This window comes from Paramisgurnus dabryanus, chromosome 2 (assembly GCF_030506205.2).
Source record: "Paramisgurnus dabryanus chromosome 2, PD_genome_1.1, whole genome shotgun sequence".
NCBI classification, from domain to species: Eukaryota; Metazoa; Chordata; class Actinopteri; order Cypriniformes; family Cobitidae; genus Paramisgurnus; species Paramisgurnus dabryanus.
Window position 1 is genome coordinate 52,094,191 of NC_133338.1, and position 15,611 is coordinate 52,109,801.

Sequence of the window (15,611 nt, forward strand, 5' to 3'; positions counted from 1 at the left end):
AAAAGCTTTGTGTCCCTGATTGGCCAGTTAATCTGTACGTTGTGATTGGCCTGAATATCTCTGATGTCAGACAGAAATGTGACGCTCCTTACCATGTTTGAAAGATTCGCTCGCAATGCTTACAGGAGTTAACTTACAGGATGTGTGTGTCAAAGTGGGAAGAATTCTGATAATATCGTTCTTGTCTCATCACCAATCCCAGGAAGTAAACTGTTGCCTACAATCTGTGTGTTTTTTGTAGTCCAAGAAAAGAGATTTACGTTGGAAACAATAACTTGCGTCATCGTTTACTTTGGGGTTTTGACCTTTTGCATATTTTTAACATTTACTAAAACACACTTACACAGCAAAGATAATGTTAAATTGTGAATCGGACAATAGGTGCTCTTTAACAAAACTCAATATACTGTCCACCCCTATTTTGAAGCATCTAAATAATTGGAGTTACCTTTGCTATCATTTTGTAAAAAGTGTAGTGTTGTAATTGTAATGAACTGAATGTAAAATGTATGTCACTTTGGAGCCTGGGCATGTGCAGAAGTAATCGCCCACGGAGCGAGTAGCATCTGCCTGCACAAGCGGAGACTGTAGTTTCGGGACCGCAGTCATAGGACCGCAGTTATAGGACCCTAGGTTTTTAGTGACAACGCCACCTAGCGAACTAGAGGACCAACAAAGATGGATGACAAGCAGAGTGTGAGTATCAAGTTTGAATCAATTTTTATTTGAACATTAAATACAATCGTGATGCATTTCATTGGAAAGTTAACATAGCCGATTAACATAGTGATTGTGATTTGCTAAATAGTCTTGCATATCCATCATACGTAATATGGCAAGGCACGTTTATTTGTGTAGCACATTTCATACATAGAGGTCATTCAACGTGCTTTTTATAGAATAATGCTGTAAATAACTTGTTAGCACATTCGTTTAATTAAACTGTTGCATAAAAGCTTGTGTTGACTTAGTGACAGTACAAGAAAACTGTATTACGCTGGTTGTAAAAACTTGTTAGTTAGTTACTCGTTTCTTTTTTTTAGTTAAAATAATATATAATATTATAATAATATAATAATAATATAATAATGTTTTAACTGTCACATGATCACAGTCAGCCTTTTTGACGTTACCACACAATACATGTTATGAATATGTCTCTTCATTTAGATGTGGTTTTAATGTTGATTGAGACATGTGACATTTTTATAGTCAGACATAACAGTAGGCCATCATAATAATTGACTGTTAAAATACCATGTGTTAGATTGTGTCATGTACTGTTTACTGTACTGTACTGTACTGTACTGTACTGTGTACCACTTTTTAACAGCATTTTTGTTAATCAGTGATTATGTTCTTTATGTACTATTTCAGTGAAGAGGAATTTAATCGAATCATAGACAAACAATTGAAAAAAAGAAGGGAGAGCATCCAGTTGCTGCTGCATACATCACAATGTGTGCTTTAAATATTTAATATTTATATTTATCTATCTCTCTCTATTATTATTTTTTATCTGCTCAGATGTGCTTTATTGACATGAATGTTTCAAGAACCTTTGATCCTGTAATGAACACTATGCCAGGGCCGGCCCTGGCCAATTTGCTGCCCTAGGCAAGATTTCACCTGGTGCCCTTTAGAATCATTTTGTTCATAAACTTAAACAGAAAAAAATGCAAAGCTTTGTCTAGTTTTTCTTAATTTTGAAAATATTTTGGAAACACACGCATGCACGCACGCACACATACACACAATGTCACTCAGGCATTTGGTCTTGACATTGTCACTGAAAAGGCAGTTTAAAATATAAACCCAGAATTCAGCGAACGTCAAGAACAAGAAAACGGAAACAACAATCAGACAGAGACGCAGGATTTAAATTACGTTACACGGACCATGTTTAAATTTCAATGTTTCTGCACAGAAATACCAACTTTGTCTGGTATTAATAAGCTGCACAGTGGCGGTGCTGAAGGCGCGTGATGGCACATATGCACAGATATTTACGTGCAATCTATTGGAAAGTGGAGGAGTCATTAGTTGGGTTAGTAAAATAACGAAATTATAGCTTTTAAATAGAAGAAAAAAGTTTTTTGTAAAGAGATATATGTTTTTAAAAGTTTAAAACACACAACCCTTCTCAAGGGGAAGTAAGCTACTTTTCTCCTTACGTGCAACCTATAGGAAAGCGCAGATGAGTTTGGTTAGTAAAATAATTAAATTATAGATTTAAGTACAAAATAGTATTTATATAAAGAGAAATATTGAAATAAAAGTGCAAAACTCTTCTTAAGTGGAAGTAATAAAGTAAAATAACGAATAATAATTATATAATAACGAATAGTCTCCAATAGGTTGCACGTAAATATCTGTGCTGCCACCAGTACTCTGTCTGAGCGCGTCTTCAGCACCGCGGCCAGCACTCCAATGCGCAGCTTATTAATACCAAACAAAGTGAACAAGTTGCTATTTCTGTCTAGAAGCATTGAAATTTAAACATGGTCTGTGTAACATTATGTAAATTCTGCGTCTCTGTCTGATTGTTGTTTTCGTTTTCTTGTCCTTGACGTTTGCTGAATTCTGGGTTTATATTTTAAACTGCCGCTTCAGTGCAGTATAGCCACAGAGCTATTTAACAAGCACGATCTTCCGAGATTATATGCTACTAATAATTCATCAGTAACTGCTGTTTTCTTGTGCAAAATTAAATATTTATAGTTAAATGTTTATATACATATATTAAAAAAAAAATAATTTGGGCGCACGGACGCCCCAAGGGGTCGGCAGCGCCCTTAGCATTTGCCTATTCCGCCTATGCCCAGGGCCGGCCCTGCACTATGCAATACTAATATGAACATTACTTGGTATGAAGATTGATATAATTTTGTACCGTATATAATGTGTGTGCTCTGTGGTGACTAAAATCTTTAAAGTTTGAAATCAAAAATTAAAGAGTTGTTGAACATGTTCAACTAAATGTTCCTGGTTTCATTCATTTCTTTATCTTTCTCTCACTTAGGAGTCAGTGAAGACGTTGTCCATGCAGTTCTTATGTTGTTCACATCATTAACAAATTTGGGTAAAACTTTACAATAAGGTTAATTAGTTAACATTAGTTAACTACATTAATTGCATGGACTAATAATAAACTGCACTTATACAGCATTTATTAATATTTGTTAATGTTAATTTCAACAATTAGTAATAGTTGATAGTTGGTTAATGAATTGTGAACTAACATGAAAAAACAATTAAACGCTTTATTTAGCTTAATTAAAGATTAAGGTTAATAAATACTGTAACAAATGTTTTGCTTATGGTTTGTTCATGTTAGTTAATACATTAACTAATGTTAACTAATGAACCTTATTGTAAAGTGTTACACTATTTTTTTTGTGTGTGTTAAAATTCAACTGTTGCAATATATAATTTTATAAATACAAAAATTTTAAATCTACCCCAGAGTCATCCTTGTGTATTCCCTCTGTTCTTGAATATGTGATTGACTAAAAAGGCGAAAGTACACGATTCCTTGTTTATTTTACTCGATGAGTTATTAAATAATGCAACGTAGAGCCAATAATTACTTAACATTCCTAAAAATCAGATTTAATTTAAATAAAGAAAGCAGTATTTGGGTGTAATAAACCTTTAAAAACATCTAAAACATTCAAAGTAGTTTAATTTGGGTGAAAATATGCATTTGTGGCACTTTTTTCAAGTAACATCTGCCTGCACCACCAGAGGCTACATTTTCGCTAGATGGCGCTGTTAAAAAAAACGAGGGTCCTAAAACTGCGGTCCTGAAACTGCAGCCTCCGCTTGTGCAGACAGATAATGTTGCACGGAGGCCGGATGCGGAGCAGCAATATCAAACCTCCTCCTCAAACGCTTGCACGCCCAATTCAAGCACGCCCCTTGAACGTCTTATTTGACTGGCTGGCTAAAAAAATGTAAGCTAAATACAAATACCACTAACAACTTAAATTTAAAGACACAATAATACACTATATATTAAAAACAGTGGATATTTTTCAAATTAAAACGAACAACTTATCTATTACAATGTGTTGGACAGCAAAATGAACGATCTTTAGTTCATGCAGTCTGTTTAACTACGTTAGACGTGTTTATAGCATTTAAAGCCCACACATAACTGGAAAAAACTCAGTGATCCGTATCCATCAGATCCTGTAGGTCAGTAAGTAAAGTTTACTGCTGAACAACTTATTTTGTCAGTGTGAAATAACACAGAAATCGAAAACTGATGGTGCGTTCCAGGCAGGTTTTTAAACCCGTGAGTTACGACTTCAAAACCACGACTCACGACCCTATGCGTTCCAGGCAGCCTGTAACTCGTGTTTTTACAACCTTCTACCGGTGAAAGTGCTCTGGAACGGCAGTCAAACCCGTGACTTCCCACCCGTGAACTCGTACTAGATCGATGTACTCCCAGTTCAAAGTCGTGAGTCGTGGTTTTGAAGTCGTGAGTTACGGGTTACAGGTTGCCTGGAACGCAGCATAATAGTTAGCTATATCTTAAATCTTTCCTCGAAGCTCCAATAGTCCGCTTAGAGAAGCTGTCAATCAATTATGTCAATAATAACGACACGCCCCGTTTCTATAGCATCAAATTACTAGCTAAATTTAAACTTATCACAAAAAAAAAACAATTGAACATATATAAGCGTGATAACAACTAGCTTAAAGGGTGATTCTTGCGAATTTAGACTAATGAGGTGTCATGAAACATTTTGATTAAAAAAGTAAATGCAAAGTAAGAGTATCAAAATAAGAAGCATACAGTTTCAAACATCTCTTCATGTGCTATTTTACACATGATTTCAAATGACATCATACAAACCAATTTTGTTGTTTTTTTTCCACATTTAAGGGGAAAATTTTCATTACTGCAACGTGCCCATGACTGGATTTGGGTTCTTTGACATGGAAATATTTATAATTAAAAAATCTAAAAAATAAAAAGCTTCAGTGCATGTTATACTATAAACATTTACAGTAAAGAAACATGTGGTATTTGGTGATCATTGGTAAATGTAGAGACAATAATAAAGAATATAAATGTGTCCAAGACCAATTTTTTCATCCTCCGCAACAATTTTCAATCTTTTTTTAAGCCCTCAATGAACTAATATTTTCAAAAAAAAAAAAAAAATTGTTGGAAATGACATAATTGACTGTGACACTCAAGATGGCTACCAGGTAAGCAGTTCTTATTTTTTCTCTCCAGATAAAAGTTGAAATTTTGTTTGTCATAGTACCTAGACAACTTTTTAGTTCTCATTACCGAAACATGAGTTTGTTAATGCATATATTTAATGTAATATCATGTTGCGGTAATGATAATTTTTGATAATGATAATCTAAAAAAATGTAAATAATTCTATAGGAAATATTTTTTAAATCCTCTAAAAATAATGGTTATAGTAAGTTCAGACCTTAATCTTATATGTTCAACAAAAAAATTGGCTTCAAGGGCTTTTTTAAAAAAAAATCTGATGCTGGACACCTTCTAAGTCTGGATTTCGTGAGAATCACCCTAAAGGACCTAAAACTTTTTTCGGAAAATGATATTAGAAAGTCTAATTTATTTTTTATTCGTTGACTTGCTGCAGCTAGCCACCAGGGGGCGATCAAAAAGCCAGCGGCTTCACTTTTCAGAACGTATGAGACACACCCGGTTTGGACAGAAATCTTGTTGCTTTTAACGTTTTCACCAGTAGGTGGACCAATATTTAGGTGTTTTGAGTACGTCGAACAGTGAATCATTTTGTAAAGCTTAGTTTCTCCCATCACTACTTCTACAACTACATTCACAACATTACACACAATGTTTTTGGCTTCCAATCAGCATGAAAGTTCACTAAATTCTTTCTGAATAAACAGATAGCTATGATGATTTCAGATCAGTTTTTTCTCTTTAGTGTTTCTTCTTATGACCGTTTAAACTTTTTAAATAAGCGAATCTCTCTCCACAGACCGAGCAGGTGTAAGGTTTCTCTCCAGTATGAACTCTCTCGTGGGTCTTCAGGATGTCCGATCGAGCAAACGTCTTATCACACTGAGAACATTTGTAAAGTCTTTCACCCGTATGAGTTCTCTGGTGATTCACGATATGATCACGTTGCCTAAATCTCATCCCACACACATTACAGCGATAAGGTTTCTCTCCAGTGTGAACTCTCAGATGAACTCTGAAATGAGATGGATCAGCGAAGCTCTTTCCACAGTGAGGGCAGACGTAAGGTTTCTCTCCGGTGTGAATTCTCTCGTGGACGGTCACATGAGCTTTAAGAGCGAAGCGTTTATTGCAGTATGAACATTGAAAGAGTTTCTTGCCGGAGTGTGTTCTCTGGTGTGTTTTTAAGCTGGTTAAAACCCTAAAGCTTCTTTCACATTCACCGCACGGATACGGTCTCTCGTCGGTGTGTGAACGCACGTGTTTCTTCAGATGGGGTTTGTGGTTAAATCTCTTTTGGCAGTGAGGACACTCGTATGGTTTTTCTCCTGTGTGAATTTTGTTATGAGCATCAAGATTTTGTTTGGTGCGGAAATATTTGCCACATTCAGTGCAGTAGAAAGGCTTTTCATTACTGTGTGTCTTCATGTGAGGTTTCAGACTAGTGCAGAAATAAACTTTATCGCACAGCTCACAGTGAAACGCTTTCTTCTTCGTCGTCTTCTTCTTCTTGCTGTGCTCCTCTGAATGAAGTTTCTCCTCTGGTAAGGTAGTAAAACTTGAATCCCTGTTCTCATCTGAAAGAAACATGATACAATTCAATTTTGATTTACACAAAGAAGAATGCTGTCAGTACTGTTATGGTAGCCAGGTCATTGCACATCCATTAAATCCAATTTTGGAAACGTAAGCAGCAAATTTTTGAAATAATTTTGTTAACATTTTATTAGAATAAAAGACATACATAACTAGGGATAAAAGACAAAATATTAAATGCAGAGAATGCTTTATCAAAGCTAAGTTACTGGGTTGTTTTTTTTCACATTGTCTAGGTTGATAGACGCACTGGGGACCCAATTATAGCACTTAAACATGGAAAATGTTAGATTTTCATGATATGTCCCCTTTAAATTTATTCGAATTTATTTCTAAACACTTTATAAATGTTAGAAATGTATTGCTGAAACACACTACAAAGACTGCACTGCAAAAAAATGACTCTCTTATTTAGCACTTAGTTTTTGTCTTGTTTTCAGTAGAAATATCAAAAAATTCTGCATTTTCTTGATGAGCAAAATGACCTAAGAAAATAACTCTGTTTTTAGACCAAAAATAGCAAATTTTAAGCATTTAAGTGAGTTTGTGCATAAAACAAGCAAAAAAAATGGGGTAAGCAAATTTTGCTTGAAATTTTCTTGAATGTACTGTTTAATAAAAATTTTCAAGATGTTTTTGCTTGTTTTTTGGCTCATCAAGAAAAAGCATCTTAATTTAAGAATTTTCAGATATTTTTTACTGAAAACAAGACAAAAATACTAAGAATTGTTTTTCTTGAAAATAATTTTTTGCAGTGTATGTAGTATTAAAATGTGAAGTGACAACTTTAACAGTTTTTTTTGTGTTCAGGATTATTTTGGGGGGGGGGGGTTTAAAACAGTGGCCCAATATCGCACTGGGACCAACGAGTATGGCCCCGCCCCTAACATAATTGCGAGCATCCATTCAGGTTGTAGCGATATTTGAGAGTTAAGAAAGATATGCCATTTTTTAAACGAAAGATATCGCATTTCTAGGCTGAATACGTCAAAGACTTCTTTCAGAATATTAACAATTATAAAGTTGACAATTATTCTTTGTTAATTGTAAATTGTTGTAATATTCTTACGACTTGCGAATGAAATGCATTAAATATGTTAAACTGTTCTCTGATACCTACATAGAAGGTATGTTGCTTTAAAATGATCCAGAATCAGTTTTACATGTCCATTTACAACCCTAGGATTTGCCTCTTAGAATAAAAAGGTCTATTATTACCTTTTTTGGAGGGGTCATGTATAATAATGTTGAGCTCTGTTCTGATTGGCTGTTTCACAGAGCGGCTCATTTCAGTAGCTCTGTGTGTGTAAACAGACCTTATATGTTTGAGCCTGTATCAGACCAAGATACAGAATTTGAGAATTGTTAATGGACGTTTCTGAGTGATAAGTTTGTGTTTTTTCAGTATATGGGCCTACAAATTGTAACTGTAACATCAATAGTAAAACTTCCACTAAATGTTAGCATATAGCATTAACTAGTAGGCTATATAGTGCTAACTTAGCAGTCACATCTTTGTTTTTAACAACTTTGTAATTCATTAAATGTGTAATTTAATGTTGGGGCCTACATCACGACTGTAGCATCATAGTCGGTGTTATGTTGAGATTGGCCTGATTTAAGCAGTCTTTTGCATGCGCGAGGCTTACATAAGAAGGAAGAACCAATCGTGTTTGTGACTCACAATATGTCATTACCATGTACAGAACTCTTATTCATCTATGCCTACATAAATACTATTTTAACATTCTACGGCACCTTTAACTGAAATAAAAACATGCTTGATGACGTATGCAAATGTGGCGTATTTTCAGCGACGTCAGCGGACACGCCCCCCCAGTGTTTGAGAACACAGATCTTGGTTTTATAAGGTTTGATAACTTATTTTATTGGCGTATTTTTATTATTCAAATATAGTCAAATTGTGGGTGGTTGATAACACATTATTCTGTGGTGCGACAAACTGAAACACGTTTAATATTGGACGCGACTTTTTTTGTCTTGTGGTTAGTGAGTTTGTGATAGATAAACATTTTACCGTCATCATCATCATCCGTACGATCTTCCTCTACTGTTGTTTCAGTTTTTATCTTCATCAGTTTCCTGCAGTCGATGAGTTTGATTGAACACATCTTCGGTGTGCTCTGCATGATCTGCTGCTCTTCTCCAGCGTTACAGACTGAATCCAGAGACTCTGTGGAGGTTTGAGCAGTGGAGTCCTCATCCTGTAAACCCTCATTACTGTCACAAACTGTAGTGTCCTGAGTGTCTGTGGGCTTTGACTCAGTATAACAGAGTAAAGTCAGACTGAGCTTTGAGTCCTGTGTGTGTCTGGATTTCTCTTCAGAGAGTTGAGAGTCCAGCAGTGGCTGCGGTGTGCGGCTCTGATCTCTGCTCATCCACACTGAATCCAGACTCACAACATCAGTCACATACACTGAAGATTCAAAACAATCCACATCCTGACAACACAACACACATAGACAGTAAGATTAGAAATGATCTGAAGAATGATTCAGGTAAAGGATCTGTACAAACCTCTCTCTTCACTCGTTCATCTCCTCTTAACCTCAGCTTTGCCTCCAGTAACGCAACCTCTTTCTTTAGCTGAGAGATTTCTGTGATGAAATCATCAATATCCAGCATGGATAGATCAGTTCCTACTGATTTACAGCACATCATATCCATCTCATCTCTCATCATCAACATCTCAACACTAACATACACAGAGACAAGATTTACCAGACAAACATACACAAACACATCACACGCGACTCGAGATCTTTTTCTTGGCTTATCGGCGGACTAAAGAGCTGCAGCGCCTCCTACTGTACTGGAGAGAGAAGATCAAGATACACTCGGCTCTACCTGTAATACTGATTTGAGATCATTTGCACATGTGCATAAGTCAAACAAAATAGTCAAACAAGTACCAAAGAAAAAAAGAAACACAAAAACAAGCTTTTAAAAATCTTAAAGATAGGACATTGTATAGAAAATTATTGTTACAGAATGGCAACATCACCCATACAAAAAAAGAATACATTTATTTGGCCAAAAATATGTTTTAATTATATGTTAAATACATTTTGTAGAAAGATAAGCTTAATTAAATATATTTCTGAATTTAATTATATATTTAGCAAATTCTTTAAAATATAAAATTATAAGTATATGTTTGGAATTACATTTTTTTTGTAAGGTTTGTACTATAAAAAGTTTTTCTTTCAATGCAATGTGAATATAAATGCCTTAAAATATATTTCAAAATATACAAAAAATCGCCAGAAAATATATTGGTAAAAATACATTTTTGTAAACATATTTCAAAAAATTTATTTTAGTAGATATTTTTGGCCATTTTTTGAAATATATTGAAAAATATATTTGAAAATATATGAATGAAAAATACATTTTTGTAAACATATTTCAAAAACATATATTTTAGTACATTTTTTGAAAAATATAGAAAATTATATTTGAAAATATTAGTGAACTACATTTTTGTAAACATATTTTAAAAAAAAAAAGTATTTTGGCAATTTTGTGAAATATATTGAAAATAATATTTGAAAATATATTGGTGAAAAATAAATGTTTGTAAACATATTTCAAAAAAAATATTTTAGTACTTTATTTAAAAAATGTATTTCACTACATATATTTTTTAGCTATTTTTTAAAATATATATTGAAAATTATATTTGAATACATTGGTGAAAAATAAATTTTTGTAAACCTATTTAAAAATATATTTTAGTACATATATTTTTTGGCAATTGTTTGAAAAATATAGAAAATTATATTAAAAAAAAAATATATTGGTGAAACTAAATGTTTGTAAACATATTTCAAAAAATATATTTAAAAATACTGAAAAAATATTGAAAATTATATTTAAAAATATATTGGTGAAAAATACATTTTTGTAAACGTATTTTTTTTTAAATATTTTTTTTAAATATATTTTTAATATATTTTTTTGTCTTTTTTTAATATATTGAAAATTATATTTGAAAATATATTGGTCAAAATACATTTTTGTAAACATATTTAAAAATATATATTTTAGTACATATAGGCCTATTTTTTGAAATATATTGGTAAATAAAATTGGGAACACATTTCAAAAAAAATATTTTAGTGCATTTAGGCCATTTTTTTAATGACTTTTGAAAATATATATTTTTTTGCTGTATGGGTAGTGAGGTTTTACTATTTAAAGCAGGGGTGGGGAATCCTGGTCCTGGAGTCCCAATTGTTTTGCAGAGTTTAGTTCCGACCCTAGTTAAACACACCTAAAAAAATCCAATAAAACTTTTCAGGATTCCTTGGAAATGAAATGCAGGTGTATTTGATTAGGGTTGGAACTAAACTCTGCAGAGGAACAGGGAACAGGAAAAAAAAGACGATTATGGATAGATTACGACACAGTGAATAGCACACGTAATATTACAGAAAAGCATCCAACCAAAAACTACAGAGCACGTGTTTATTAGTAATAAATGAAATATATGAAATATAAAGAAAAGACAAAATAGGTGAAATGAATTGGGAACAACAGGAAAATATATATTCTGATGAGAAGAGACATGATGAAGATTTTATTCCTTCCAGTGTGTTTCCTCCTTCATAAAAATATTGTGTTATTAACAAGAACTTTCAAAGGTTTTGTAATAAGTTTATGTTGAAATGTTTAATTCTTATCTATTTCAATGTGATAAATTATGCTTTATTATTACACTTTTAGAAGCATTCATAATAACATGGGGGTATAATGGAGATATAATGAATTATGCAACGATATAACGTCATTGCAAGTATAAAACTTCATTCTTACTGATAGTGGCACCTGGTGGCCAAAGTTGGTACCGCCTGCTAAATGTTAGATCACAAAGTAAAAGTTCATCCCAAAATGAAAATTTGCCAGAATTTTACTTACCCTCTTTCAGATAGTCTCCAATTTTTAAAGCTCCAAAAAGTGACCAACCAGAACTAATCCCTACCGTTATTACATGTCTTATGAGGTTAAAAACTTACCACAAGGAGGTCATATTTAACTTTTCAGATCACATTCAAATTCTTTTATAACATTACATTCATGCATTTAGCAGACACTTTATGCAAAGTGACTTACAGTGCATTACAAGGTATACATTTTTATATCAGTTTGCATGTTCAAACGGTGCTATATAGCACCAAAAGTGGTTCTTTGCTCGTAATCATAGAAGAACCATTTTTAGTGCCATATAGCACCGGTGAAGCACCAGTGAAGCACCTGTGTAGAACCATATAGTGCTATGTAGAACCATATGTGGTGCTATATGGCCCCTATTTGGTTCTACACAGGTGCTTCACCGGTGCTATATGGCACTAAAAACGGTTCTTCTATGATTACGAGCAAAGATCCACTTTTGGTGCTATATAGCACTGTTTGTTTTTAGAGTGGGTTCAAACCCATGGCCTTATGTGCGGCTAATGCAATGCTCTACTACTGAGCTATACAAGAGCACTGAGTATGTACAATGCCTTTGTTACATGCAAATATGAAACTTTTCTAATTCAAAGCATGTAAGATTTGTGCCCACATTGACCAAGGTTGAGGAATAAGCCAAAGTTGACTGCTTCAACTGAAACACAAATCATGTTTCCCTCAAAACCCCTTGCATGCGCTCTAATAGAGTTTAGTATCTAAAGTCTTTTGGTTTGTGGTCGGGTCGAGCATTGGGTTTTGAATGAAGTCTTTCATCCATCAGATGTGAAGAAATGTCAGTACATGACATTTAAAAACATGACAACTTCCAACATCCTGTTTTACTACCAGCACTATGAGATTGAAAAAAGAGTTTTTTTGAAGTAAACAGAATGTATAACAGAGAAGTAAACAACAAAAATGAGTTTACAAGGTGGAGGACTTTACGAAAACATCCTCTGTCTGATTACAGCAGTGTAATGTAAATGTGTGAGAGGAGAACTGCATGATCCTCCTGGTTCAGTTCGGTTTCTTCTTCATTTAAACACCTTTGGAGTTTTGGTTTCTTGTCACTTTAGCCTTTGGTTTTCTCACTGAGAGACAGAAGGTTTTATACTTTGATTACTTATAATAAAATGGTCTGACTACATACATCACTTTTCTCTATTATTTTGTCACTTAGTAATGTTAATGTAAATTGTTTTTACATTTATTATTACAAATTCTTTATCATTTTTTTTTAAATATTATAATTTCTCTTTCTTTTCTGCCTATTTCCATGTAAGATGAAATAACATGTCCAGATAGGTATATGAAACCTGTCATAAATCTTGCCAATTGATCTAATGTCTCATAATCTCAAAAAAGTTTTCGTTTTTAGTATTGATACATTGTCTTCTCATAAAACATTGAGGTAGGTACAAGTATCAAAATAAAAAAATATAAGAATTTGAAAAAAGCAAAAAAAAAAAAACTACTATCCATGTATTCTTTATAGTTTATCAATTTTGGTTTTACTTACGTCTCTTCTGCATACTAATAACATGCAAGCTGCTTTGCAACAATGCAAAATTGTGAAACACGCTCAAGAAATAAATTTGAATTGAAAACCGGTCAGCTACATATTACCTGATTGGTGGCAGTGATATTTGAAGCAATTAATTTTGCAAAAGCGATTAGTGCCAATGGCACAAAGATTACATGCTCCACATTTAAATAGTCTTCAACATATTAGTTCTATTGCAATTATTCAAAAGCGGTCAATTGCCAATAGCAAGGCTTCAATAACCTGTACCTTTAAACACCCCAACATTTCTGTTTAAATTGGATTTTGATAAAAGTGACTTACAATTCCCAGGGGGGAATGAAATTAAAATGTACACATGTGTTCACATTAAATATCTCACAGCATCACATTTCACTTTCATTTGAGGTTTGTTCAAGTTAAACAATTGTGTGTGGACATTCAACACGTGTGATGTCTTATTAATTCTTAACAAGTCTTTTGATTTATACAGTATATAAAAGTCTATATATTTAGATACTCTGCTAATGATTGCTGTAAAGAAAAGGGCATTAGCGATACTGCATTTCTATTAAAAATCCTGCTTTTTATGCTAAACTAATTTTACTCACAATCACACATTTAATTTACAAAAACAATTTAATGAAGCAATATAAAAACAAAGGTGTTACAAAAGTAAATGACAATAACACAAAAAGCACTGTAAAACAAAAACAACAGAATAATATATGATAAAAAACCTCTACGTAAACAAGAAAACATGTCAACATACTGGTAGTCCTGAAACATGAGAGCTAATTACAAAGCCTAAATCACAATGAAGAGCTTTAGGAAACATTAACAACACAATGAATCGCTGTACATGTGTCTCAGTGCAAACCTGATTAACAAAACAAGAACAAAGTATTTCTGCAAAAAACAAGACATGGTGCGTTTACATGCACATGTCTTGCTTACATGCTTAATAAACTTATAACTTGTAAGGTCATATGCTATAAGCACTTTTCATTTATCGGCATATGGTCATAAATGGCTAAAGCAAAATCTGTGTGCACAGGTAGATTTTTGCCCATTACACCGCTACATGTAAACGACTTAACCGGTTTGCAGTTTATTCACACTGTAAAAAATACTTTGCTGTCTTAAAATTTTTTGTTGAAGTCATTTCAACTAACTATTATTTATCTTGACTAGAGATGAGTTGTTATAACTACAGGTGAGTTGTTATAACTTATAAAATTAAGTTGACTTTTCTCAACAATATTTTATAAGTTGTGACAACTCATCTCTGTTAACATGACTTGTAAATCTGAGTTGATTTATAAAAAAAATTAAGGCAGCAAAGTTTTTTTTTACAGTGCATGTGTGCAGTAAAAGTCACAAATGGACGTAAGCGTAATGCATTTAAGTCTGCCCTCGACTCATTCAGTTAAATGAAAAACTGTGAAATTAAAACGTGTGTTACATTTACAGGTTTTGCAGACATGAAAAGAGATACAACAACAGTATAGCTTATGACAGATTTGCCGCTGACTTTTTAATTGACAAGGTGGACTATAGACGGTGACATCACTGCCTGCGAGAAACCTTACAAATCTCCAGATCCTAAGTAAGCTTTGTACTGAATCGTACCGGGCTGAGCCCTCCAATGGAAAAGCGCCAGATGTAGCCGGATTACTGAGTTGCATGTAAACGCATGAAAACGTGTTTCTATAAGCAGATTTTCGACAGATATCCGCTTATATTATGCATGTAATTTTTAGGTTTCCAGAAATTCAGATCATTTAAAGCCAACAAAAAATGCATAAAAGATAATAAAGGAGAGCAAATTTTTCTTTACATAGTCTTGGTTTAGTTTTATAAAAAATACAAAGCATCTAAAACATTTATAAACAATTCTACGGTGCATTATACTATTTTGGAAAGTGGCATATTGGTTTTGTAAATATGTTTAATACTCAAAAAGGTCACTAATACAGATCTATAAACAGTGAATAGAATTTAAGTAGAGTCAGACTCAAGCACCAGGCACCAGTTACCTTTAGCACCAGCTTATATTACAGCACCACTGCTTTAACCAGAACAACTCCAATAAATAAAAACATCAGGCAGGCTTAACCTGCAGTGGTATTACATGCTAACGGATGGCTACTGAAATCTCCCGATCTATGGTTCAGAGAATAAAACAGAACATAACATACAATACAATAAAACAAAAGTATAAAATGATCATCTTAAGCTGCAATCTTACTGTAAGTTCTGGGAAAAGTTGAAAGGCAACAATTAAAATAGCCAAGATTACGTTAATACGTTTGT

At 33.3% G+C, this 15,611-nt stretch overlaps 1 protein-coding gene across 2 annotated transcripts; it reads right to left on the reverse strand.

Annotated features, from left to right (window-relative positions):
* Nucleotides 1–2,611: 2,611 nt before the first annotated feature.
* Nucleotides 2,612–9,628, reverse strand: LOC135743783 (uncharacterized). 2 transcript variants are annotated; one of them, XM_065261626.2, is made up of 3 exons: nucleotides 9,338–9,433; nucleotides 8,838–9,203; nucleotides 2,612–6,780 (listed from the first exon to the last, which is right to left on the reverse strand). In XM_065261626.2, the coding sequence occupies exons 2-3, from the start codon at nucleotides 9,196–9,198 to the stop codon at nucleotides 5,945–5,947; spliced, it is 1,197 nt and encodes a 398-aa protein (XP_065117698.1). In that variant the 5' UTR covers nucleotides 9,199–9,203; nucleotides 9,338–9,433; the 3' UTR covers nucleotides 2,612–5,944. The 2 variants fall into 2 exon arrangements, with proteins under 2 accessions (XP_065117698.1, XP_065117697.1); XM_065261625.2 differs by having other exon boundaries at nucleotides 2,616–6,780; nucleotides 8,838–9,261; nucleotides 9,338–9,628.
* Nucleotides 9,629–15,611: the final 5,983 nt, after the last annotated feature.

Coding starts and splice junctions, on each gene's coding strand:
- LOC135743783 (XM_065261625.2), bottom strand. CDS start 9,508: ATGTTGATGATGAGAGATGAGATGGATATGATGTGCTGTAAATCAGTA. Junction 9,262..9,337: donor ATGAACGAGTGAAGAGAGAG/GTTTGTACAGAT, acceptor TTGTGTTGTCAG/GATGTGGATTGTTTTGAATC. Junction 6,781..8,837: donor TACGGATGATGATGATGACG/GTAAAATGTTTA, acceptor TGTTTCTTTCAG/ATGAGAACAGGGATTCAAGT.